This window comes from Alosa pseudoharengus, unplaced genomic scaffold, assembly GCF_046254945.1.
Source record: "Alosa pseudoharengus isolate Yale_2024_CS ecotype anadromous, Long Island Sound unplaced genomic scaffold, YU_APseudo_1.1 YU_APseudo_1.1_scf_14, whole genome shotgun sequence".
In the NCBI taxonomy this organism is placed as follows: domain Eukaryota; kingdom Metazoa; phylum Chordata; class Actinopteri; order Clupeiformes; family Clupeidae; genus Alosa; species Alosa pseudoharengus.
This window is the reverse complement of record NW_027468609.1, coordinates 17,739,942-17,763,295: the sequence shown is the minus strand read 5'-3', so window position 1 is coordinate 17,763,295 and position 23,354 is coordinate 17,739,942. Positions and strand designations below refer to the sequence as shown.

The window sequence follows — 23,354 nt, the reverse complement described above, 5'->3', positions numbered from 1 at the left end:
CGCTAGCATGCGCACACGCTCGCATGCGCGCACACACACACACATATATACAAAGACACACACGCACAAACAAATCAGAGCAGTCATCTTCTGTAAACGTTTACGCTGAAAGTAACTACAAGGAATCTCTGAAAACACACACTTTGATTCATAGTAAAAAGATGCTATCAACAACAACAAGAAAAACAAACAAACAACGAAACACTAGCACATGCCCCCCAGCCACCAGCACAAATCAAGTTGAAATGAAGCTTCCTGGGCCCATTACAAAACTCTGATGTGCTCCAGGAAGAGAGGAGAGGAGAAGAGTGGGGCAGAGAAGTGGGATCACTCACACACTGGCGTGGGGCTTCTTCTTGGAGAAATCGCAGGCCAGACCCAAATCAGAGATACGCACGTGACCATGTTCATCCAACAGGATGTTGGCAGGCTGCGAGGAGGGAGGGAGGGAGGGAGAGAGAGAGAGAGAGAGAGAGAGAGAAAACACCTTTATTAGAGGACCTTCTTGCATAATTATACCGATAAACCACATACGTTAATATCATCACATTCAAAGGACAAATAAAAGAGAATGTGTGTGTGTGTAAGAGAGAGTGTGGAGGGAGATTTAAAAACACCAATCAGAAAACCTTATTACGTAACCACATACGTTAATATCATCAATCAACAAGACTTTCACCATCACATTCACAGACAAAACAGTGAGAGAGAGAAGGGTAGAGAGAGAATGAGAGAGAAAGATAGAGAGAGAAAGAGAGAGAAGGGTAAAGAGAGAATGAGAGAGAAGGGTAGAGATAATGAGAGAGAAGGAAAGAGAGAGAAGAGAGAAGGGTAGAGAGAGAGAATAAGAGAGAAGGGTAGAGAGAGAATGAGAGGAGGGTTGAGAGATAATGAGAGCGAAGGGTAGAGAGAGAATGAGAGAGAAGGGTAGAGAGAAAGATTAAGAGAAGGATAGAGAGAATGAGAGAGAAGGGTAGAGAGAGAATGAGAGAAGGGTAGAGAGTATGAGAGAGGATGAGAAAGTAAAATAAAAAGAGAAAATGAAAAATTGAGAGAAATGATCATTGCATTCAACAGGAAAAAAACAGAGAGAAAGAAGGGGGGATGAGAGAGGATGAGAAAGTAGAGTGAGAAGAGAGCGTGTAAACCAGTGTTTCCCAAACTTTTTTTCTGGGGACCCACTTTTTAAAAATGACAGACCATCGCGACCTATTTCACTTCAGATCTAGAACAGCTGGTTACTGTTAATGTTTGTGCAAATAGGCTGATTCATGTCCCTTGCATTTTGCAACTGCAAGGTCCTCTCTGCGACGAGTTCGCCCCCTCTCAGTTTCAGAGCTATTCTAAATGCACAATTGCACAGAGGGCCGTGACTGTGGTAGTTAATAATGGAAATAATAGAAAAATGTTAGATTTCTCCTGCGACCCAATCTTTGGGAACCAATGGTGTAAACCATAGAAAGAGGGGGAAGAGAGAGAGAGAGAGAGAGAGAGAGATGAGGGGGATGAAGAGAGAAACATGAGGATTAGTGGAGATCCGGAGGGGAGAGATTGGACGAGTCATCTCTAATGAAAACGTGAGACGGGCCGTGCTGGCGCTGCTTAACGGAGCCGCCGTGGGTCAGAACCAACGCACCCGTTCCTGGAACACAGGCCCGCTTTCCCGGGGTGGCAGTCTGTTTGCACTCGACCGGCGCGGCACCAAGCATCCTGACCTAACAGCACAGGCATGTGCATCAGAGCCAATCCTCCCTTTCAGAAAAAGGAGGTTCCTCGTACGTTTGTTCTAACGCTTACGGTTCTGTGTGTTCCACGCAAAACACTGTGTCCCCCAGACCACAGCAGCACATGGCTGGCGTGTAGTGGGAGAAACAGACCTGCTTACTGTATCTGTCCAGCTATTTATCTTGTAAAAAGAATTTGGAGATGCCAAAAGTAGCCGTCGATTAAAACCATGCTGCTACTTTTCGAATTCTCTGCTGGAGAGAAAGTCCGTAAACTAAGGTTCCAGAAACTTATGAGGTTGTTATGGGTCTGTGGTCGAGAGTGGTGCTGAGTAAACTCATCTGTTTGGCGCGTTGGACTAACTTCTGTCACGTTTTGAGACAAAAAATAAACATAAGCACGAGCGAACAAGAGAGCAAGAAAGAGAGAAAGAAAGAGAGAGAGAGAGAGAGAGAGAGAGAGAGAGAGAGAGAGAGAGGGGCAGAAGGAAGAGCTATTTTTTGTTGTTGTTTTTTAGAGGATGTTTCATGTGATTCACACGGCCCTACTTAAGGCTGCGGTCTGAACGTATACAGAGCTCCGTGTCCAGCTCGGCTCGTGGTTTGTGACTCACAGCCCTGTGGGTAACTTTAGCATGGACGCAGGCCCTGGGCAGCAGACCAGCCCTTGCTCTCCACAGAGTTATTATAGAAATGTACACTACAACCTCAACACAATGTCAACACAAAGACTGTTTTGTCTGAAAGTTCATTTGAGGTCCAAAGACCAGTAGTAACATCTCGCTACAGACTATATATTTCAAGTTTTTCTTTTTTTTTCCTGATTCCTTCTCTTTCAAAATATATATATTTTGAAAGAGAAGGAATCAGGAAAAAAAAGAAAAACTTGAAAAAAAAAGTTTCGCCCTAGCTCTGTTGAAGGTTGCAGACCAGAATCCTTTTTAATTAGCAGAGCAGAGAAGAAAGGCACTGATCGTTTCCCTTCAGAGCAAGATTACAGTCCCTCAATAAACTGAAAATTAAACAAATAGCAACCACATGGGTGGAATTTTACAAAACATAAATCTCCTGACAAATACTAGTCTGCTTGTCAGATTGTTGCATATAAAGTAATAAACAAGTGGTGTGTTTCCTTCCAGTACTGTCAACAAGGCCATGGGGCAGGACTCAATGTTAACTTTTAAAAGTGGTGGAAAGTGGCAACAATCATGAGGTTTTGGTTGCCAAAGCCAGCCAAATCTGGTTGCCACTTGTAACAATTTGGTAGCCAAGGGCAACCGGGCAACAATTAATGTTGAGTCCTGCCATGGGGATTAGATTTTCAATTCCTGCATGTTGGATCCCATCACCACCTCGCCGTGAGCTCAAAACAAGCCGAGAGATGGTATCTGGTTTTCTCGTACCTGAAGTTGGGGAAAAATGACTGAGGAGCAAATTGTTGGACAAAAGGACCGAGACTGGCTGATACTAATAGGCTAGTGTGACAGGCTGATGCTAGCAGGCTGGTGAGACTAGCTGATGCTAATAGGCTAGTGAGACTAGCTTATCCTAGCAGGCTAGTGAGACTGCCTGATGCTAGCTGGCTAGTGAGACTAGCTGATGCTAATAGGCTAGTAAGAGTAGCTCATGCTAGCAGGCTAGAGAGACTGCCTGATGCTAGCAGGTTAGTGAGACTAGCTGATGCTAATAGGCTAGTGAGACTAGGCTCATGCTAGCGGGCTAGTGAGACTAGCTGATGCTAATAGGCTAGTGAGACTAGCTGATGCTAATAGGCTAGTGAGACTAGCTGATGCCAATATGGGTCTAGCAGCTCATAAGCAGGTAAAGGTCAGATTGGAGCCGCATTGGAGCACCAGATCAGTGTTCGGGCTAAGGGAGAACTCTTTTGTACAAATGATCCAGTGGAAGTGAAACGAAATCTTTAATTTGGAGAAATATGTTAGACTGGCACAGCTCTGGTCAGAGACGGCTGCGCTGGAGCAGCCTCCAAAGCCAACGGCATTGCACCACACACAGAGACAGACACACACCACTGATCACCAACGCTACTCAGATAACTCCTCATCTCTCTCGCTCACCCTGCCTCAAATCAAATCAAATCACATTACAGGAGGCTCTACTGGCATGAATGCAGGGACTCATTGGAGCCAAACCAAAGCTCCATGTCTGAAACTATGAAGAACTCATATTACCACTTCTGAATTATGATTTTGCAAAATGTAGCATTAATGAAAAAAAAAAAGTAAAAAAAAATAAACTTTAGCCATACAACAAAAGAAACAATAAACAAACCAAAAGGGTCTGTTCCTTTTACTCTTAGGTTGGAAGTCTGAGAGCCCAGTGGATTGAGCTGTGGGACAGAAGGAAGACTGTGAGGCTCACCTTGAGGTCTTTCTCACACACACACACACCTTGAGGTCTTTCACTCACACACACACTCTCTAACCTTGAGGTCTTTCACACACACACTGTCTAACGCAAACACGCACACATACACACACACACTCACCTTGAGGTCTTTCACACACTCTCTCCCTCTTACTCTCTCACACACACACACACACACACACACACACACACACACACACACACACACACACACACACACACACCTTGAGGTCTCTGTAGACGACGAAGCGGTTGTGCATATGTTCCAGGCCCAGGATGATCTCTGCAGCGTAGAAACGCATCTCCTTCTCACTGAACACGCCGTGCTGGGAGAGGTGGTAGTGCAGGTCCCCACCTGGCGCAAGCACACACACACACGTAGAGAAAATGAAATACAAAGACTACAGCATTAGTGTGTGTGAGTGTGAGTCTGTGTGAAAGAGAGAATGTGCAAGGAGGTATGAGAGGTGGTAGGCCTAATAAAATGTGTCTTACCATTCATCAAATCCAGGATGAAACACAGCTTATCTGGGGTATGGAAGGCGTACGTCATACAAACAATAAAGGGGCAATCCTGAGGACACAGAGAGAGAGAGAGAGAGAGAGAGAGAGAGAGAAAGAAAGAAAGAGAGACAAGTGGGGGAGAGAAGCAAAGGAAAGAGTTTTTAGGTTTTTCTGGAGGAGTGTTTCAGTGTGTGCACAAATCATACGAAAAGTTAATAGCATGTGAGCACATATAGGTTCAACATAGAGTATATGGTCAGAGTGTGTGTGTGTATTTGTGTGTGTGTGTGTGTGTGTGTGTGTGTGTGTGTGTGTACACATTACTCACCCCTGTGCTGACTAGTGACAGCATAATCCTCTCGTTCAAAGCCAGGGTCTCTCCCTGCTTCATCTTAATTCTCTTCTTATCCAAACATTTCATAGCATACCTGACACACACACACACACACTCAAATTAATCATACATGAAGACACACGGATACTGCCACAGACTGGAAAGTTCTGCATGTTAAGGTGCTCGTTAAGGTGCTCATTAGTTGTCTTGTTAAGGTGCTCGTTAGGGGCTTGCTGAGAGGGTTCTTGCTCACATTTTGCCTGTGTCTGCCTTCCTGCAGCCATAGACTTCTCCAAAACCGCCTCGGCCAATGATGCGATGAACGCTGAAGTCATTCATCGTCAACTGAGAAGAGAGAGAGAGAAGGAGAGCGTGTGTGAGCTTTGTCTTTTAAAAGCCCTTCAACTTTGACCATTAAGTAAAATCAATAAACATCAAAACCTATAGGATTTTACTCTTACTAAAACATAGCTCTTGTTACAACATAACCATTAGAAATCCAATATGTACACACCATTAGACAGCTCTTGTGTCTCACTACTAAGTATCTATTAATGTAGCACGGAAGGAAACAAAATGCAAGTGGAAGACAATCAGATATGACAGCACCAGGGAAGCAAGATGTGCAGGTGGGTAGTCCAGCAGTCTTTATTATTTAAATATAATTCAGTTGATGTGACATATATATATATATATATATTAAGTTATTAATATATATATATATTAAGTTATTTTACTTTTATGTTTGTGTTTGTTTACATGCCAAATTTGTCAAATTTCCTTCGGGATTAATAAAGTATTTCTTATTCTCATTCTTACAACATACTGAATTTGCATAACAAGGCAATAAATGCTTAAAGCAACACCGAAGCACTTTTCCTCTGTCGCACGCACACTATTTGTTTATCCAGCACCAGCTTTGGAAAAAACGATGTCCACAGACAAGGTAGAGTATGTTGCATGATTTTATGAAAGTATGATGTATTGCGACATCAGAAGCATGTCAAATTTGTAGTTTCTTATGTTTCATTCCATCGATACAGATCCGCTACCCGATCTAGCAAACTTACATAGTGCGGTTATAGCTGATAGAGGGCCGCGAAGCGAATGCAGAAGTGCCGTTCACTGTTACGAGTTGATGAACCACTGAAACGATTTTGGAAACATTATTTTAAGGTACAAAAAACTTTTTGGTGTTGCTTTAAGTAAATATTGATACATAGCATGCAAAACCGCAGTGCAAAGTGACTGTATGCTGATATTGAAAACCATTAAACTAAGGGGCTCAGCAAACATCAGGGGGCTGGATTAAGGGTGTGGGGAAAATAAACACACATTTGTGGGGCATTTTCCTAGACATGGATTAAGTCTAGTCTTACACGAAAAGATCTTTTTTGGTGGAGATATAAATTGAAGTTCTGAGACTTTGCTTAATCCATGTTCGGTAAACCGGCCCATTAGGATTTGTGATTCTCAAAAGTACTATCGATCTCTTTTTTTTTTTAACTGATCTTTACTCGGAAATGTGAAAAAAAAAGCAGTGCTCTGATGTTAAACATTACAGGGACCGAATAAATGTGAAAAGCAGATCCCTGTGCTCTGCATATACAGTAGTGGTGGAGTCGCATGCTATGACAAATTCTCTCAAAATGATGATTTTTAAACAAATCGCAACCTATTGGAGCATACTGAACTGTGATGAACATATCCATGGATTTATACCTTCCACTTTGCTACAGAACTTAAAATCGTTATTTGTTCAAAAAAACAAAATGCTGGGCAAGCTAAACTAGGTTGGCAGAGAGTGTAGCTCGACTTCCAAGGGTGTAAGGAGGACAGGCACAATAACACTCTTTCATAGAGTACAAAACTCAATATGGCCCTGGCCTGGCAGAAGAAATACTTTATGAGGATATACCCAGAATTGCCCAATGACTTTCAGTCGTCTAGACTGTTGTCGACACATTTGGAATTCTATTTTTTAAAGGAATGAGACTCTTTGTCAACGCGTGCGCACACACACACACATGGAAGTCGTAGGCTCTTCACACACAGAGGGAGAGAGAAACAGACACATCAAAGTCGTAGGCTCTGCACACACACACACACACACACACACACACAAGGAAGGCATAGGCTCTGAATGCACACACACAAACACAGGGAAGTGGAACGCTCTGCACTTTCTACATCTTAGTGTTCATAAATCAACCTCCTGCCTTTCTCTCTCTCTCACACACACACACACACACACACACACACACACACACACACACGGAGACGACAGAGGGGGAACTCACGTGGATGTTAAGCTCCACATTCTTCCACTGGCAGAATCGAGTGAACTTGTCACTTTGAGAAGAGAAAAGTGGAGAGAGTGATGGAGTAGGGAGAAGAGGGATGCATAAGGATAAGTTGGAGGGAGGGAGGGAGAGGGGGGGGGGAATTATAAAAATTAAAAATGACTACAGGAGTTGAAATTTATCACTCATGAAGTTTGGCTCTGGACACTGAACTCCTTGGAAAAGGTTATATTTTCTCTCACTCACAGAAATGGTACAAAAACAAGGAAAAAGTGATTAGTGTCAAGATCAATAAGCAGTAAAATAATAGCATAACTGCCCATCCAGCCTTTACAGCAACCTGGGACATGAGCACTGAAGGGCCAACACAATGGCACTGGCAGGTATGCTTTAATGTGATAAGACAGGAGTGTGTGTGTGTGTGTGTGTGTGTGTGTGTGTGTGTGTGTGTGTACACTGTGGCAGACTATGCTCCACACCTTTCTATGAACTTCTGAAAGATCTTGCCTCGAAGGCTGTCGCAGATCTCCACAATGTAGGGCTGTAGAAGATGAAGAATGAAGAAGAATGAAGATAAGGACACATCCCCAGACACGCCATCACATCACATTACCTGCACCCACACACATGCACGTGCATACACTTACACACATCTTTCTAGCTCTCCCACTTTCTCACACACAAACACACACACACTTCTCTTCTCTTTCTTATACACACATCTCTCTTTCTCTCTCATACACCCCTTATATTCGCTCTCTTATATACCACATCAGTGTCTCTCTTACATACACACAGTCTTTTAAAATCCTATCAACTGAACCATCTCCCTCAGTAATACACAGACACAGATCTTTACTGTAACCCACATCATTTAAAATGGCTACCCCACCCCCACACACACACCTGTCTCTCACACACACACAGTTTTTGATACAAAAATAAACGTCTACACCACATCCTTTTTCACATACATACATAACGGTACATACACACACTGTTCTAGATGAAGGTGAGCTGCATGCTGCATGCACCTGCAAACACCTGGTCTCACTCAGTGCTACTCACCTGGAACAAGTTGGGCGGCACCTGCTTCTTGGCCAGGTGGGTCTGGACATGCTCCACAGCTTTCTTAGAGAAGGGCTGTGAGACACACACACACACAGGATTTCAAATTGAGTCAAAACAAGTAATAAAAAGAGGAGACCCAAGGTCTAACTAAGACCAGGGAACAGGACCGGAGCACGCAACACTTTAAGTGATTTTTATTAGTGCAAACAGACTAACGTTTTGACGCCCATGCGTCTCCTTCAGAGTCAAAACAACAAGTAACAGTAATAGCAAACAGAGGGAAGTGGTGAAATAGAAGAAGCCTTAACCCAAACACCACAAAGCCCATACAACTGCAGTGCACTGTTTCCTAACTGTATCAGGGGCAGATGGACAACGGAAGCGTGGGCTAATTAGCACTTTTGCCGCTTCGCAGGAAGCGAACAATGACTCACGCCATATTACAAGGAGTTTACAAAGCATTCACTTCATCACATAAACAGAGCTGCTCACCACCCTACAACATTAAAATGCGGTACTCTGATGATATTATTCAAGTTGAATACAGTTGAATGGAGATAATGCAGGGCAGTAATTCTATATTATTTGTGCAGCTATAGGCCATGATTAAGGGTGTCACGATTTCGATTTTATATCGAAATCAATCGAAATTACATCTCGATCTCCGAACTTAAAAGTAGAATCGACGATGCAGCCACACCCCCAATGTCACGTCCAGCATGTATGCCAAGACGCACAAACACACACGCACGTGCTGAACTGCAACATCAACACTTAACACTGCAACCATTTTAGGCTGCAGCCAGTTAAAATATACACATCAACCTAACGAAAGCAAAGCCCCTCTTGCTACTTTGAAATCACGGGTGTGGAAGTAATCATTCATTCACGTCAATTAAAACTAACTTAGCCTACTCAACTTAGCAAGTGAAAAGGTGATCTAGTTACAGTCCAAAGTTACTTTAAGGCTTAAAATGCAAATTGATAAGTACATATTCCATGAACACTAACCTTGGGTCACTTTGGAGTGTGCTGAAACAATCAAATTATCATTCTGTGTTGTTTCATTTCACTATGTTCAATCTCTGTTTTAGCCTAATGTTAGTTCTGTTTACATTACAACCTCGTGGTTAGAACGGTTTCAAAATAAAAGCCCCCCGAAACAGAAAAGGAAATAGTAATATTAAAAAAAAGATCGAAAATCGAATCGAATTGTGATTTTAAAATCGAAAATTACATCGAATCGAGGATTTGGATAATCGTGAGACCCCTAGCCATGATGACAGATGTAATAATCTAACAGGAATAGGGAAGTGGATGACGTAATTAAGTGAAAATCACAAATTAAAAAGGTAAACAACACTAAAAGCTGCTTTTGACAAGGTTCAAAGAAGCAGAACTGGTGCTCTGAATACTGGTTCTGTTGTTTCGGTTTTTCCTGATGCATTTAACCACAATCTGGATAAGACCTGCTTTGAAAAGGCGGAACATTTTTCACCGCAAAACAGCCATGCACTGCTTTAATACATATGCCGAAATACACCTAATCAACCATTCTCAGCACTTCTCCCATGTTTTTGCATGATAACTCCATCTTTTCCGAGACATTCCCATAAATGCATATGCACGAGTGAGCTTGCCTGACCACTCTCCTGTGGCCAGCAAAATCTGCTCTTGTTCGTGTGCGATCTGTTGGTACATGACAATGTTTTCAGGAGCAAAAAGCTCTTGGTGACCAACTAAATCGAATTTAGAACTTTGGAACTCTGACGTAGTTAATGCCCTGGAGACTGAACAAATACAATACAGTATTTCTGTGTGTTTGTGTGTGTGTGTGTGTGTGTGTGTGTGTGTCTGTGTGCGTTTGTGTGTGTTGTTTGTGTGCTATTTACGGTCACTGGTATGAACACAATCGACAGCATAAGTCAGTCAAATGGCAGATATGGTAGACCAATTTTGGCTTCATTTTTTTTAGAGCACAAAAATGTATGACAATATGCTGTTCATGTTTTTTTTACAGTCATTGGTACTGTACTGCCTGGTGGCTGTGTGTGTGTGTGTGTATGCGCGCACACACACACACACACACGAGAGTGGCCCATTGTGTAGATCTGAGCACGCTTCCTTCCTGTCACGACTGCTGTATATGTGCATGAAAGAGAGCGTGCAGAACATACACACACACACACACACACACACACACACACGCACGCACAGATCTCATTTGACAGAGCTGTGACTTAACACTCAGCCTTCAGAAAACCTCTCCAAAAATAACACTCCACTCCCACCAGCCAACTACTCCTCCTTTGGCCAAAAAGGTCACAGGCAGTCTCGCCTATTTGGAAATTTCCCAGAATCTTTCTGTCATGGTTGACCTCAGCCCAGGGGTCACGGCAGACTGAGATCACGTCCACATTAGGCCAGGTAAACAGAAATACGCATATTTGAGGTGAAAACGTCATTCATCTCATCTCAGTCCAGATTTTGTATCATCATCATTTTTGTATCATTTTGAACCATGGCATCAGTGTCGGAATAAGCCGTTTTAATGTGAACTTAAGGGCTAAACAGAGAAATAATTATGTGTATATTTACCCAGCTTAATGTGGACAGGGTCTGAGTAAAGCCTTCAAAACTAGGATTAAGACAGTCACTAAAACATTTATGTATTGTTTTTCTTTCCTCTCTCTCTCTCTCTGTGCGTGTGTGTGTGTGTGTGTGTGTGTGTGTGTGTGTGTGTGTGTGTGTCATTTACACATTCCAGGATTGTGGCCCACCTGAGTCAGGCTGGAAATAATGGATTCCAAGATGCTGTAACATCACACTCAGGTGTGGTGTGTGTGTTGAGAGAGAGAGAGTACTGCACCCAAAAATACGATGCAACACTGAAGATGTGTTGAAATTCATTGTGTGGTGTATCCTAGCTAATTGGATAGTACCAACACCCCAGATGTAATTGTTAAGTCCCCCTTTACATGTCAACCGTCAGCACAAGGGTGTGTGTATGCATGTTTTAGTGTGTGCAGTAGAAAGGGACGGGAGAGTGTGTGAGATAAACATGTGAAGAGTTTGATTCCAAAATGCTATATCTCCATTTTTGAAAACATTAATAAGTCATGTTATTTAATTGTTTATTTCAGGTAATATCAATAAAACTGCAGTTGTGTTGGTTTGAAGTAAAAAACAATAAATGTAGTAACAATAACGTAATTATAGTTCCATATTACTCCAAATTCCACATTATTCCAAAACAAAATGATTTATGAAAATGAATGAAAATGGAGGATATAGCATTTTGGAACCAAACTCTTCATACATTGTTCAGTGTATTTGCAAAGGAGGAGAGGACAGTTAAGAGAAGACTGTCAACTTTCTTATGATGTCATGACAGATAAATGTGTGTGTGTATGTGTGTGTAGATTGTGTATTTGTGTGGGTACCACGTGAATGTGATGTATGTATAGTCTTTGTGTTTGCCAAGTGGGTGTGCATGTATTTAAGCAAGACAGCAACTCCCTTTATACGATGGCTACTCTGCATCATGTGTGTGTTTGTCTTTTGCAGCCTTCTTCAAAAACAAAGTAATTTCTATAAGGGAGGCTATTGGTAGCATGGGTAATATGTTTGATAGTACACCCAAAAACAGCCCCCCAAAATGAAGGTTCTTTAGCACTATTACTCAATCTGAGTTTAGTAAAATTATAACTCAAACCGGCTCCTCAACATGTGCTTTGGTTCCAATCCCTACTAGATTCCTCAAAAATGTATATGATAGCTTAGCTCCCTTTATTCTCAAGGTAATAAATACCTCATTAGAAATAGGTATATTTCCAACTGCTTTTAAAACCGCTGTTGTGAAACCTTTACTTAAAAAGTCGAATCTTGACCATAATAATCTGAGCAACTATATCAAACCTACCGTTCCTGAGCAAAGTACTTGAAAAAGTAGTTTCTAATCAGTTAAATACCTTCCTCAACGAAAAAAGTATCCTTGAAAAATTCCAATCAGGTTTTAGATCAAATCACAGCACAGAAACGGCTCTAGTAAAAATAGTCAATGATCTTAGACTGGCTACTGACTCAAACAAAGTCTCAGTCCTTATTCTTCTAGATTTGAGTGCGGCATTTGACACCATTGATCATAGCATCCTAATTCACCTACGATAATGCTCTAAACTGATTTCAAACCTACATTACTGGCAGAGATTTTTATATCAATCTAGGAGATCACGTGTCTGTAAAACATGACTTGCCTTTTGGTGTGGCCCAGGGGAGCTGCCTTGGTCCCCTGCTCTTTTCCCTATATATGCTTCCGTTGGGAAACATCATAAGTCAGCATAATGTAAACTTCCACAGCTACGCAGATGATACCCAATTGTATATTTCTGTGGAGCCAACTAACCCAGATGGCCTTTGCTCCCTCACTGCATGCCTAACCTCCATTAATCAGTGGATGAGCAAAAAAAATTGAAACTAAATGATGACAAAACAGAGCTACTTTTGGTTGGACCAAAACCAAAGTGAGACATTGTTCTTAGTAATCTGGGGAACTTGGCGCACCAGGTCAAACCAAAAGGAACAAGCCTCGGTGTCATCTTAGATGCAGAGTTAAGTTTTAAGCCACATATAAGTAAAGTTACTCAGACAGCCTATTTCCACCTGAGAAACATTGCCAAAGTGCGGCCCTTTTTAACTCAACAAGATGCAGAAAAACTAATTCATGCCTTTATCACTAGCAGGTTAGACTACTGCAATGCACTTTTCACTGGTCTTCCCAAAAAACATCTAAAGAAATTGGCACTCATACAGAACTCTGCGGCTAGACTTTAAACTAAGACCAAGAAGAGAGAACATATCACCCCTGTGTTGGCTGAACTGCACTGGCTCCCTGTTTCCTATAGAATTGATTTTAAGGTTATGTTAATTACTTACAAAGCTCTGAATGGCATAGCACCCTCATATATCTCTGAGCTTTTAATATCTTATCAACCACAAAGGAAACTTAGATCATCCAATTCTAATCTTTTAATTGTACCCAAAGTGCTCCACAAGCAAAGTGGAGAAGCTGCGTTTATCCATTATGCCCCAAAACTATGGAACACCCTGCCTCTGTACATCAAGCAGGCGAGTTCAGTAAATATTTTTTAAAAAGATCTAAAAACATACCTGTATAGGAAAGCCTTTAGTTAACTCATCTTATCCTGTAGACTACTTTTTCAGATTATTCTACATCTGCTGCCATTGGAGGGCGCAGCCAGCCAGAAGCAGATGGGCTCCCCCTATTAAGTCAGGATCTGCTCAAGGTTTCTTCCTGGAATATGGGAGTTTTTTTGCTTGCCACAGTTGCCATATGGCGTGCTTGTGGGGGGTAAAGGGTTAAGGCTGCCAGTCTTGAATGTCTGTGTATAAAGTCAAATAATTGTGACATGTGCTAAGAACAAGCTAAGGTTGGCTGCTTGGAGTCCGCATCAACGGGGCCTAAGCATTTGTTAGCCTAGGCATTTGTCAGCAAAGCCTTTATAGTATAATAGTATTTCTGATATGTTGCTGATTGGATCATAAACGGCCACAGCAACAAAGGGGAATGACTGACTCTTCTCTAATAACTGTGTTACGTGTTATTTTCTATATTTCTGATATGTTGCTGATCATCAAATTGGATCATAAACGGCCACAGCAATGAAGAAAAGTGAAAGTGATTGATAATGACTGACTATTATTGTGTTACATGCTCCAAATGTAAAGCACTTTGAGCTGCATTCTGTGTATGAAAGGGGCTATACAAATAAAGCTTATTATTATTAATTATTATTATTATATTATCGAAGGACGGCAAAGTTGGTGTTTTCATCATGAATTAACATGGGCAACTAGGAGAGAGTGTATAACTCATTATTAGCTACTGTGCATCTGTGGTGTGTGTGTGTGTTACATGTAAACAGGAGAGTAGCTCCTTCATGTTGTAGCCGTCGTACATCTGTCAGCTGTGTGTGTGTGCAGTGTGTGTGTGTGTGTGTGTGTGTGTGTGTGTGTGTGTGTGTGTGTGCGCGCGTGTGTCATATGTAAACAGGAGAGTAGCTCCTTCATGATGTAGCCATCGTAGATCTGTCAGCTGTGTGTGTGTATGTGTGTGTGTGTGTGTTCTAGCGTGTGTGTGTATGTGTGTCTTACATGTGAACAGGAGAGTAGCTCCTTCATGATGTAGCCGTCGTAGATCTGTCGGCTGCGTGTGTGTGTGTGTGTGTGTGTGTGTGTGTGTGTGTGTGTGTGTGTGTTCTAGCGTGTGTGTGTATGTGTGTCTTACATGTGAACAGGAGAGTAGCTCCTTCATGATGTAGCCGTCGTAGATCTGTCGGCTGCGTGTGTGTGTGTGTGTGTGTGTGTGTGTGTGTGTGTGTGTGTGTGTGTTCTAGCGTGTGTGTGTATGTGTGTCTTACATGTGAACAGGAGAGTAGCTCCTTCATGATGTAGCCGTCGTAGATCTGTCGGCTGCGTGTGAGCCTCTCCTCCTCGGAGTCCAGCTTTTCATACTCCTTAATCTGAGGGGCAAACAACAACAGGATTAACTTTAATCTCATACACACTAATGACAGGACAGGAAACTCTCCTGACGTGCTGCGTGCGTCTGTGTACATGTGTGTCTGCACGTAAATGTGTGTGTGTGTGTGTGTGTGTGTGTGTGTGTGTGTGTGTGTGTGTGTGTATCCAGGGTTTCCCGCAGCACTTTGCAGTTAAGGCGGCCGCCTTAGCAACACACGCCTGCCGCCTTAACTAGCCTGCGTCATGAAAAAAAAAAAAAAAAGAATGTATATATACATAGGTAGGCCTATATGAGCGATGTCTGCCGTGTTACTCTAGGCCTACTGTTTTCTCCCTTTCATTCAAAACCGTGACCAACGCCAGTCTCCCTTCTCTGCAGAACGCATACAAAATAATAATAAAAAACTGAACTGGAAGTTTTTACAATCTTTAAATGCCGTAAATCCTCAAATTATGGCCGGGTTATATTATTTACTTAGGCTGCACAAAGCACAGGGCTTTATTTAGGGCAGGCTTAATCGAGGCAGACCTTTATTTCTACGTTTTATTGTGAGGCATGCGTTTCGTTTGGAGCGGCATACCAGCGGTAGGCTATCAAAAGCATACTTTTGGAGTGTTTGATTATATTGCTAAATGTTGGGACTGATAGGCACTGAAATCTGGGGGGTATTTGAATGTTCACTATTACCTTTCATGTAGTTAAAAGGATTTCCACCCACTGTGTTTATTGTGAGACAGGCAGTTGCTTATTCATTCGTTGAACGTGCGCTATGCTGTAATGGAAACATTATTGCGTAGCCAAGTAGGCCTAGCCTATGCCTACGGTAGCCTAAATTGAGTAATTTTTTACTCTAGCCTACTGTTTTTTTTTAAATTGTTATTATTATTAAATTCGTAGGCTGGAATGCCTCGCAACTGTAGGCTAAGGCAAGCTCAGAAGGCTGGTAGCTTGAGAGCGACCTGTTGAGACCCATTAGGACAACGACATTTCATTGGCAATAAACCAACCAACAAAATATAAAATATTAAGAAGAGCTCTTTAATTTCATTGAGTTAAATCAAAACAATGTATTTTAGTGCTCGTGGACTGATAGGCTACATGGCAATTATCATCCCTGCCATAATTTGAGGATTAACGGGTAGGATATGCCTCCGAATCGTGTGATGCGTCTGAACAGCAGCATCTGGTGGTTGAATGTCATCATTCTATCTATCATCGTTCGCCAAACATTCTAATCAAAATTGTAAATCTTACACAAAAGTATAAAATAATCTAAACTTCATTCAATCTCCTTGTATAAAACAGACTTGCGGAACAGGCAGCAGGGCAACAGACAGCCTGCATGAAAATAGGCATAAATGGTCCGCACTTGTAAAAGAGTGCAATTACCAAAGGGCCTTTGTTGTTTTGCACTTTCTTTTACACTTCAGTGTTGTATTGTTTGTATAGTGTTTGTTAAAATGGCACACATTAATTCACTGTTATTTGTATAGTATTGTATATTTTGGAACTGTTATTTTGATGAATAATTGTTCTACATAATTTTATAAATTGTTAAATGTGGTCACCCACGGCAAACCCTATTTTTGTTCATTTATGGCAATTTCTGTGCTGTAAACTAATTCATGTTTAGTATTTTAGCCATAAACACACTGGTTATGTAGGAATACATTGTGAGAGGCCTACTGCAAAGAGGTCACACCCACAAAGTATGGTGGAGGAGTTTAACAGTTTAGAAAAGGTCAAAAACTAGGGCATGCGTTTCAGTCCTCCATGAAGTGGTTACTTGCGTTAAACCAGGGGAAAGTCATTTGAGTTATAAAATAGGCCACGTTACAGATGTCCTCCCACAGACTGCAGAATTATTTACGGGTGCACATAAAAATCAAACGCTTTGTTTTTGGTTAAGATTACCAATCGAATGTTTCTGGTAGTCTTCAGTTGTTTCAGTAGTAGCCGGCATCCTTGTTGCATGTAAATAATTCAGCTATCGGGCTGATCTCCAAGGAACTTGGTGCAGGGGTGCAGCATTGGCCATGAAATGGCAATTATAATTTCAAACAGGTCTGACTCCCGAGGTGGATTCAAGGATCTGGCCTGTGCAGAGGTCTTCTTCTGGCTTGTGGATTGACAGTATAACAGTGTGTGTGTGTGTGTGTGTGTGTGTGTGTGTGTGTGTAGCTGAATATGTCTATGTGTGAAAAGAATGACAAATTCTTGGTGTGTGTGTGTGCGCTTGTGGTGGGTGGTGACTGCATGTTGTGTGTGGGAGGGAAAAGTGTGATTCTGCGGGGTGTGTGTGTGTGTGTGTGTGTGTGTGTGTGTGTGTGTGTGTGTCCTCACCTCCTCGTAGAACTTTAGCTGGGGCACAGCCTCGTCTATTTCATTCATGCAGAAGTCCTTGAAGAGTAGGAAACCTGAATAACAACACAAACGACAAAAACATAATATTTACTTGTTTGTTTGATTCTTGTTTGTATTTAAAACCTCCTCTGTAAAACAGCAACAGCCACCAAATAACAAGGCAACATTTCTGGGTGACAGAAACAGCCTGTTCAGACAGACTTCTCCGCTTTGCTTCACTGATTCGGTCTTGTTTGTTCAGTCTTAAGAAGTGGCTGAGCTGGACGAGAGAAAACAAGCACCACAGTGTTTCCACCAGACGACTCGACACAAACAAAACCCGCTGGCCAAGCAATCGACAACAGGACTAAGAGATCCGGTACGATCCTTGTGGCCAGAACTAGCGGCGGAGAGAGACTGCACCGCCATCTGGGCCTGAGCTTGTCAGAAGCAACGCTGTGCAGAATTCTCAAGCCACATTCTAATGTATGTTTTTAATATATGTTTGAACTAGTTTCAGTATGATCTTCCAACAAATTATCATGGTGGTTTTGTGTGGTTGTGTGAACCACACCCCTGTCATTTAGGTCGCCAATTCACTAATCGCTTTAAACCAATTCACTATTCGCTTTAAACCTTCAGTTATAGGTGCAGACTGTAAATTAGGCTAGGACAATCAATCAGCTGCCAGAGGATTAGCTTCAGCCTGGCCAGGTCAAGGAGAAAGCCCCGAGTCCCTCTCAAAACAAGGAATTACGACTTAGAAATGTTTCAACGCTTGGGTTAGTGCACAGGCTCGTGAGCATTGTACGCTCAGGACTAACCGTCGTAATGGAAAGGTTGAGGAGAATGCACCTCAGCTCTGCTGATATTAATGTTGTTCGCTGCGCTATGTTTTTGGGTTTTGAATATTTGTTTAATAGCTCGTTGCAGATCAGTGACCGTTGCCTAATGGAGCCCAAACGAGTAGGCTATAAAAACAAACAAACCGAGAGCATAAACAAATAAGCGGGGTGTAAAAACACACAAAGCGAGTGTATTTACAGCTTTGGCCTGCGCCTCTGCAAGGTGAGTGGGAGCCGCCCGCTGTTATCTGCCCATCTCTCACCCCTGAGTCCGCAGCCAAACATCTCAATCCGGGGCCGAGCGGAAGCACTCAGTATCCACGGGGAGTTTACACAAAAGACTTTACTACGCAGCACTGGGCAGAACGCCATCCCTCCATCCCTCCCTCACCTCTTTATTTATAATGAACTGTCGGAGGGGATGTTTGGGGAAAAGGGTGGAACCTGGCTGTGTTCAACTAGGCAGGGCTGGGAGGGGATGTTCCTGGCGGGTCGGATTGCAGCGTCAGATTGGCTTTTAAGTGGAAAGTTGAACACCGCAGGGGGGGTGGGGGGTTGTCTTTTCCAGGTTACCTCGACTACTGCAGGAGCGCAGAGGATGACGCACGACTCATTAGGTTAAACTACTTTTCAGCTGAATCCGCACCTAGGGGGAGCTACCCCACTGCCACGGCAGGATGACGCAAACCTCCTGTTCCAAGTTCCAAGTCTGAACTAGAATCTTCCAGTCATTATTTCCCAAAGTTCTAAGCTGATCTGAAAGAATGACTCAAAAAGCTCTAGTTCTTGTTCTAGTTCTGATTCAGAGTAAACGGTCAACTAGAGAAAAAAACCTGTGAAAGCATATTGAGTGTGTGTCTGGGTGATTACAGCCATTGTTGTTCATTTCCACTTCACTGCATATGGCTGCAGTGATTTCATACGAGAGCTTCCTTGAACACAGTTCAATTCTATACATTTTAACACTTATTGAAAGTATGGCACCACAGATGAATGGAGAAAACTAGGAAGAGAAAAACACAAACCAACGCAAGCAAAGCAACACTGCACAATGGCCTCAGCCAAACATCTCTCAGCAGAGTCTGTGACACTGAGACACAAGGCTCAATAGCATGCAGTCAAAACAGACTGACTGATGAGTGAGTCAGTCAGTAGTGACTAGCGTTAGACTCAGCGATGACTAAAACAACAAAGACTCAGCCAATGGACATCTGAAAGAAAAACAAAACAAAAACAATCAACATCGTCCCTGATTACCACTACTGGGGAAATGTAAGTGGTGGGCAGCCGTGGCCCACTGGTTAGCACTCTGGACTTGTAACCGTCGGGTTGCCGGTTCGAGCCCCGACCAGTGGGCCGCGGCTGAAGTGCCCTTGAGCAAGGCACCTAGCCCCTCACTGCTCCCCGAGCGCCGCCGTTGAAGCAGGCAGCTCACTGCGCCGGGATTAGTGTGTGCTTCACCTCACTGTGTGTTCACTGTGTGCTGAGTGTGTTTCACTAATTCACCGATTGGGTTAAATGCAGAGACCAAATTTCCCTCACGGGATCAAAAAAGTATATATACTTATAAGCTCTGAAAAGGCAGGAAGCCCATTACCAGGCCTGCTTCCATTTTGGTGCTTTGCTGCTCTGACGGCCTACAATACCCTCTCGACTCTAGAAAGAGGAAGTCCATGGTCCTCAACACACAAGCACGTATTTCAGCCCATAAACCGTACACTCAGACCTTGTGCGCAGAAATGTCAACATCAGCAAATTATACTTCACAAAATAAGGGCTTTTTCCTGTTCCTATGTTTTTGAGGTACAAATACATTCACACACACACACAGACACAGACAACACTCCACACTCTGGATTGAGTGTTTTTGTGCGTGTCTGTGTACATAACATAGAACAGAAAATAATAACACACACACACACAAACATTATGGCCAGTGACCTTCTCGTCCTCAAGCAGAAGCAGTGGCTTACGCACCCATTGGACCAAAGGGATGCATCACACACACATACCCTCATCTATGTATGTTACACACACACACACACACACACCCATCATCTGTGGACTCGCACCGATACGCCACTGGCAATCACCCTGTGTGTGTGTGTGTGTGTGTGTGTGTGTGTGTGTGTGTGTGTATCACACACAAATGAGGTGATGTGTTGTCTTTCCAGATCCTCCTGTTAGTGTGTGTAGCCATCATTAACCTGGCTCTCTCAGGTGTTAAAACAAACACCATTTACCTGGGCATAACTCATTACATGGGTGCGTGGGTGTGTATACTGATCAAGCAGGGAACACAAGCACAAGGCCCCAGGGTGTGTGACTGTGTGTGTGTGTGTGTGTGTGTGTGTGTGTGTGTGTGTGTGTGTGTGTGTGTGTGTGTGTGTGTGTGTGTACGTATTTTGCAACCAGATCAGGATAGTAGTGGATGTATATGGGTGTGTGTATATGGGTGTGTGTGTATGGGTGTGTGTGTGTGTTAGAGAGACATCCAGGACACTGGACAACAGCCTGAGATTAGAGCCAGTGGAGAGGATCAGTCTTAATCACGCCAGGAAACATACTCGTCTAATTCACCAAATCCTCCCTCTCTCCAACCATACACACACCCCCTCTGCGCGCACACACACACGCTCTGACCTTTCACTCCAGCCTCTCCCGCTGGGAGCAGAACGTGCTGTCTTCATCAAAGAGAAGAGATGTAGAGCGAGAGAGAGGGGGGGGTGGAGAGAGGGAGTGAGAGAGAGAAAGAGAGAGAGAGACAGAGAGAGAGAAACAGAAAGGGCTACTCAAACATCAGTTGTGGTTTGCAGTAGCAAAATAAACCGTGACCAAACGGTGTAGTGATGCAGCACTACTGCAGAGACACACACACACACACAAATACCCTCCCTGATCTGATCGGCTAGTGTAGATGAACCACATCTCCATGGAAACAGCAGAGGCCCCCCCTTTAGCTGTCCATAATGGAAGACTACAGAGAAAGACAGCACGTACACAGGCACGCACACACGTACACAACACACAAACACGGCCTGTTCCTGTTGATGCGTGTACTAAAAACAGCTGACCACACAAGTGCATGAAAATATATGAATAGAAATGTAAATGAAAATGTAGAAAGTCACATAAAACTGTAGTTCTCTCAGTCTGTGTGTGTGTGTGTGTGTGTGTGTGTGGGGCGTATAGTTTGTAATACTACGGCTATTCGCTTATTTTTATTATGAAATATGTCAGTCTGGTAAACTGCAATTAAATATTCCATTCTATGCTATGCTGATGTGTTGAAGCTATGTCAATTACATACTTTATACTGTGAAAAAAAAAGAAAATGACGCAGTGTTGAAATGTCGAAATGAGCAATGTCGAAAGTCAAGCGCAATTAAATGGAGGTCATCAAACTGGTACTACTTGCCATCTTTGGACAAGAATGATGTAACGGCCACCTTTCCAAAGCTAATAAATGACCTGGCCTCTCGTTCTTATCAATTACGATGGCCCAGACAAGACATCCATTGATTCTAAGCAGTCTTACCTGCTATCTCCTCAACACTTAATTAATGAGTTAATTAATTAATGTACTGCACTTACACAAGATACAAGCACATGCTGTGCCTCAGACTGGGATGAGGTTAAGGGCCAGTAGCAATTACCAGCGTGCTCTTGCCAAACGACGACGCTGCACTGGGCCGTGCATAAGCAGTCACATCACAGTAGCACAACGACGACGCTGCACTAAGGTGCACATTAGCAATCACAACAGCACAACGACGATGCTGCACTAAGGTGCACATTAGCCTTCACAGTAGCACAACGACGATGCTGCACTAAGGTGCACATTAGCCTTCACAGTAGCACAACGACAACGATGCACTAGGGTTCACACAAGCCATCACAGTAGCACAACGACGACGTTGCACTAAGGTGCACATTAGCCTTCACAGTAGCACAATGACGACGCTACAGTAAGGTGCACATTAGCCTTCACAGTAGCACAACGACAACGCTGCACTGGGCCGCCCGCACATAAGCCATCACAGTAGCACAACGACAACGATGCACTAGGGTTCACATAAGCCATCACAGTAGCACAACGATTACGTTGCACTAAGGTGCACATTAGCCTTCACAGTAGCACAATGACGACGCTACAGTAAGGTGCACATAAGTCTTCACAGTAGCACAACGACAACGACAGACTAGGGCGCTCATAAGCAATCACAGTAGCAGAACGACGCTACACTACACGTTACACACAGGTTCCTCTCTCCAATGGGCATCTCTGTCTGGGGAGGACAGTTGCACAACCACAGTCACCTTGCTGATAGCTCCCATTGTAATAGTCAATGTAATTTCTACTGGGTTTCAAAATAAATGCTTGGCTCTTACGGCTTCATCCATTCCACAGTCATCTCTCCTAACTTGAATCGCTTCTTTCTAATGATGTCTTGCTTCCATGTAGTAACAACTCAAAGTAAGAACATTCAAGTTAAATATGGATGCAATTCATAGGTGTAAAATATGCAATTTACACATAAGCCCTTTTTCCATAAGGTTTTCAAACAAATTAACTCATAATTCGATGTAATGAGCGATATTAGAAGCACCAAAACAGTTTTCCATTCAATAGAATGATTCTAGCGAATTAAAATGAAGTCATCATGTCCCTGTTAATGCGCATCTTTCTACTGCGCTGGGCGGTTTTCCATCAACAGATGTAGCGAATGGAACACTTCTAGCGAATGTATCAAAGGTAGCGAATGGAACACTATTGTGAGGTGAACGTCTTGATATGTGCGAGACAAACTTCAGATTATCGCACTAGCTTTGTGAACATTCTGGAACTTACATCGTTCCAACCCTTTTCCATCACATTAATGTCGAAGTAACTCTTGTTAATCCACCTCTGGTGAGTGCATTAACTTATCACGACAAAACCGACGTTACATTGATATAAGCCCTCTTTCATCACACGTGTCACACTAACTTTTTTATGCGCATCGTATTTAAGCGAATTCTTTGGGAAAAGGCCTATAGATACAGCTGCTTTCTCTGCCAGACAGGCAGTTGATTGCACTGGAACTGCACAAACTTGCGTGTGTGTAAGGGAGGGAGGGGGGTTGTGTAACAGGTAAGCCACCACTGTCCTGCACCCCCCCCCCCCCCCCAACACACACACCCACAGTCATACCTGCAGCATGATGGAGTTCAAGCTGATTACTGCTGTTAAAATAGGCGGCTAATGCTCACTCTAATTGGATCGCTATGGAATAATCTCCCTGGAGGTGGAAGCAT

The 23,354-nt window shown here is 43.0% G+C and overlaps 1 protein-coding gene across 2 annotated transcripts in view; it reads right to left on the bottom strand.

Annotated features, from left to right (window-relative positions):
* The window catches only part of grk3 (G protein-coupled receptor kinase 3), a 78,165-nt gene that overhangs the window by 18,363 nt on the left and 36,448 nt on the right, over positions 1-23,354 (bottom strand). Inside the window, exons 3-12 of one of the 2 annotated variants that reach the window (XM_076284010.1) lie at positions 17,212-17,285; positions 14,765-14,866; positions 8,322-8,396; positions 7,733-7,794; positions 7,251-7,302; positions 5,204-5,295; positions 4,945-5,044; positions 4,608-4,686; positions 4,337-4,467; positions 336-430 (exon numbers count right to left, since the gene is read on the bottom strand). In XM_076284010.1, coding sequence (XP_076140125.1) covers positions 336-430; positions 4,337-4,467; positions 4,608-4,686; positions 4,945-5,044; positions 5,204-5,295; positions 7,251-7,302; positions 7,733-7,794; positions 8,322-8,396; positions 14,765-14,866; positions 17,212-17,285 — 862 coding nt within the window. Of the gene's footprint in view, positions 1-335; positions 431-4,336; positions 4,468-4,607; positions 4,687-4,944; positions 5,045-5,203; positions 5,296-7,250; positions 7,303-7,732; positions 7,795-8,321; positions 8,397-14,498; positions 14,559-14,764; positions 14,867-17,211; positions 17,286-23,354 lie in introns of those variants that run through there. The other variant, XM_076284011.1, reaches the window with a different exon arrangement.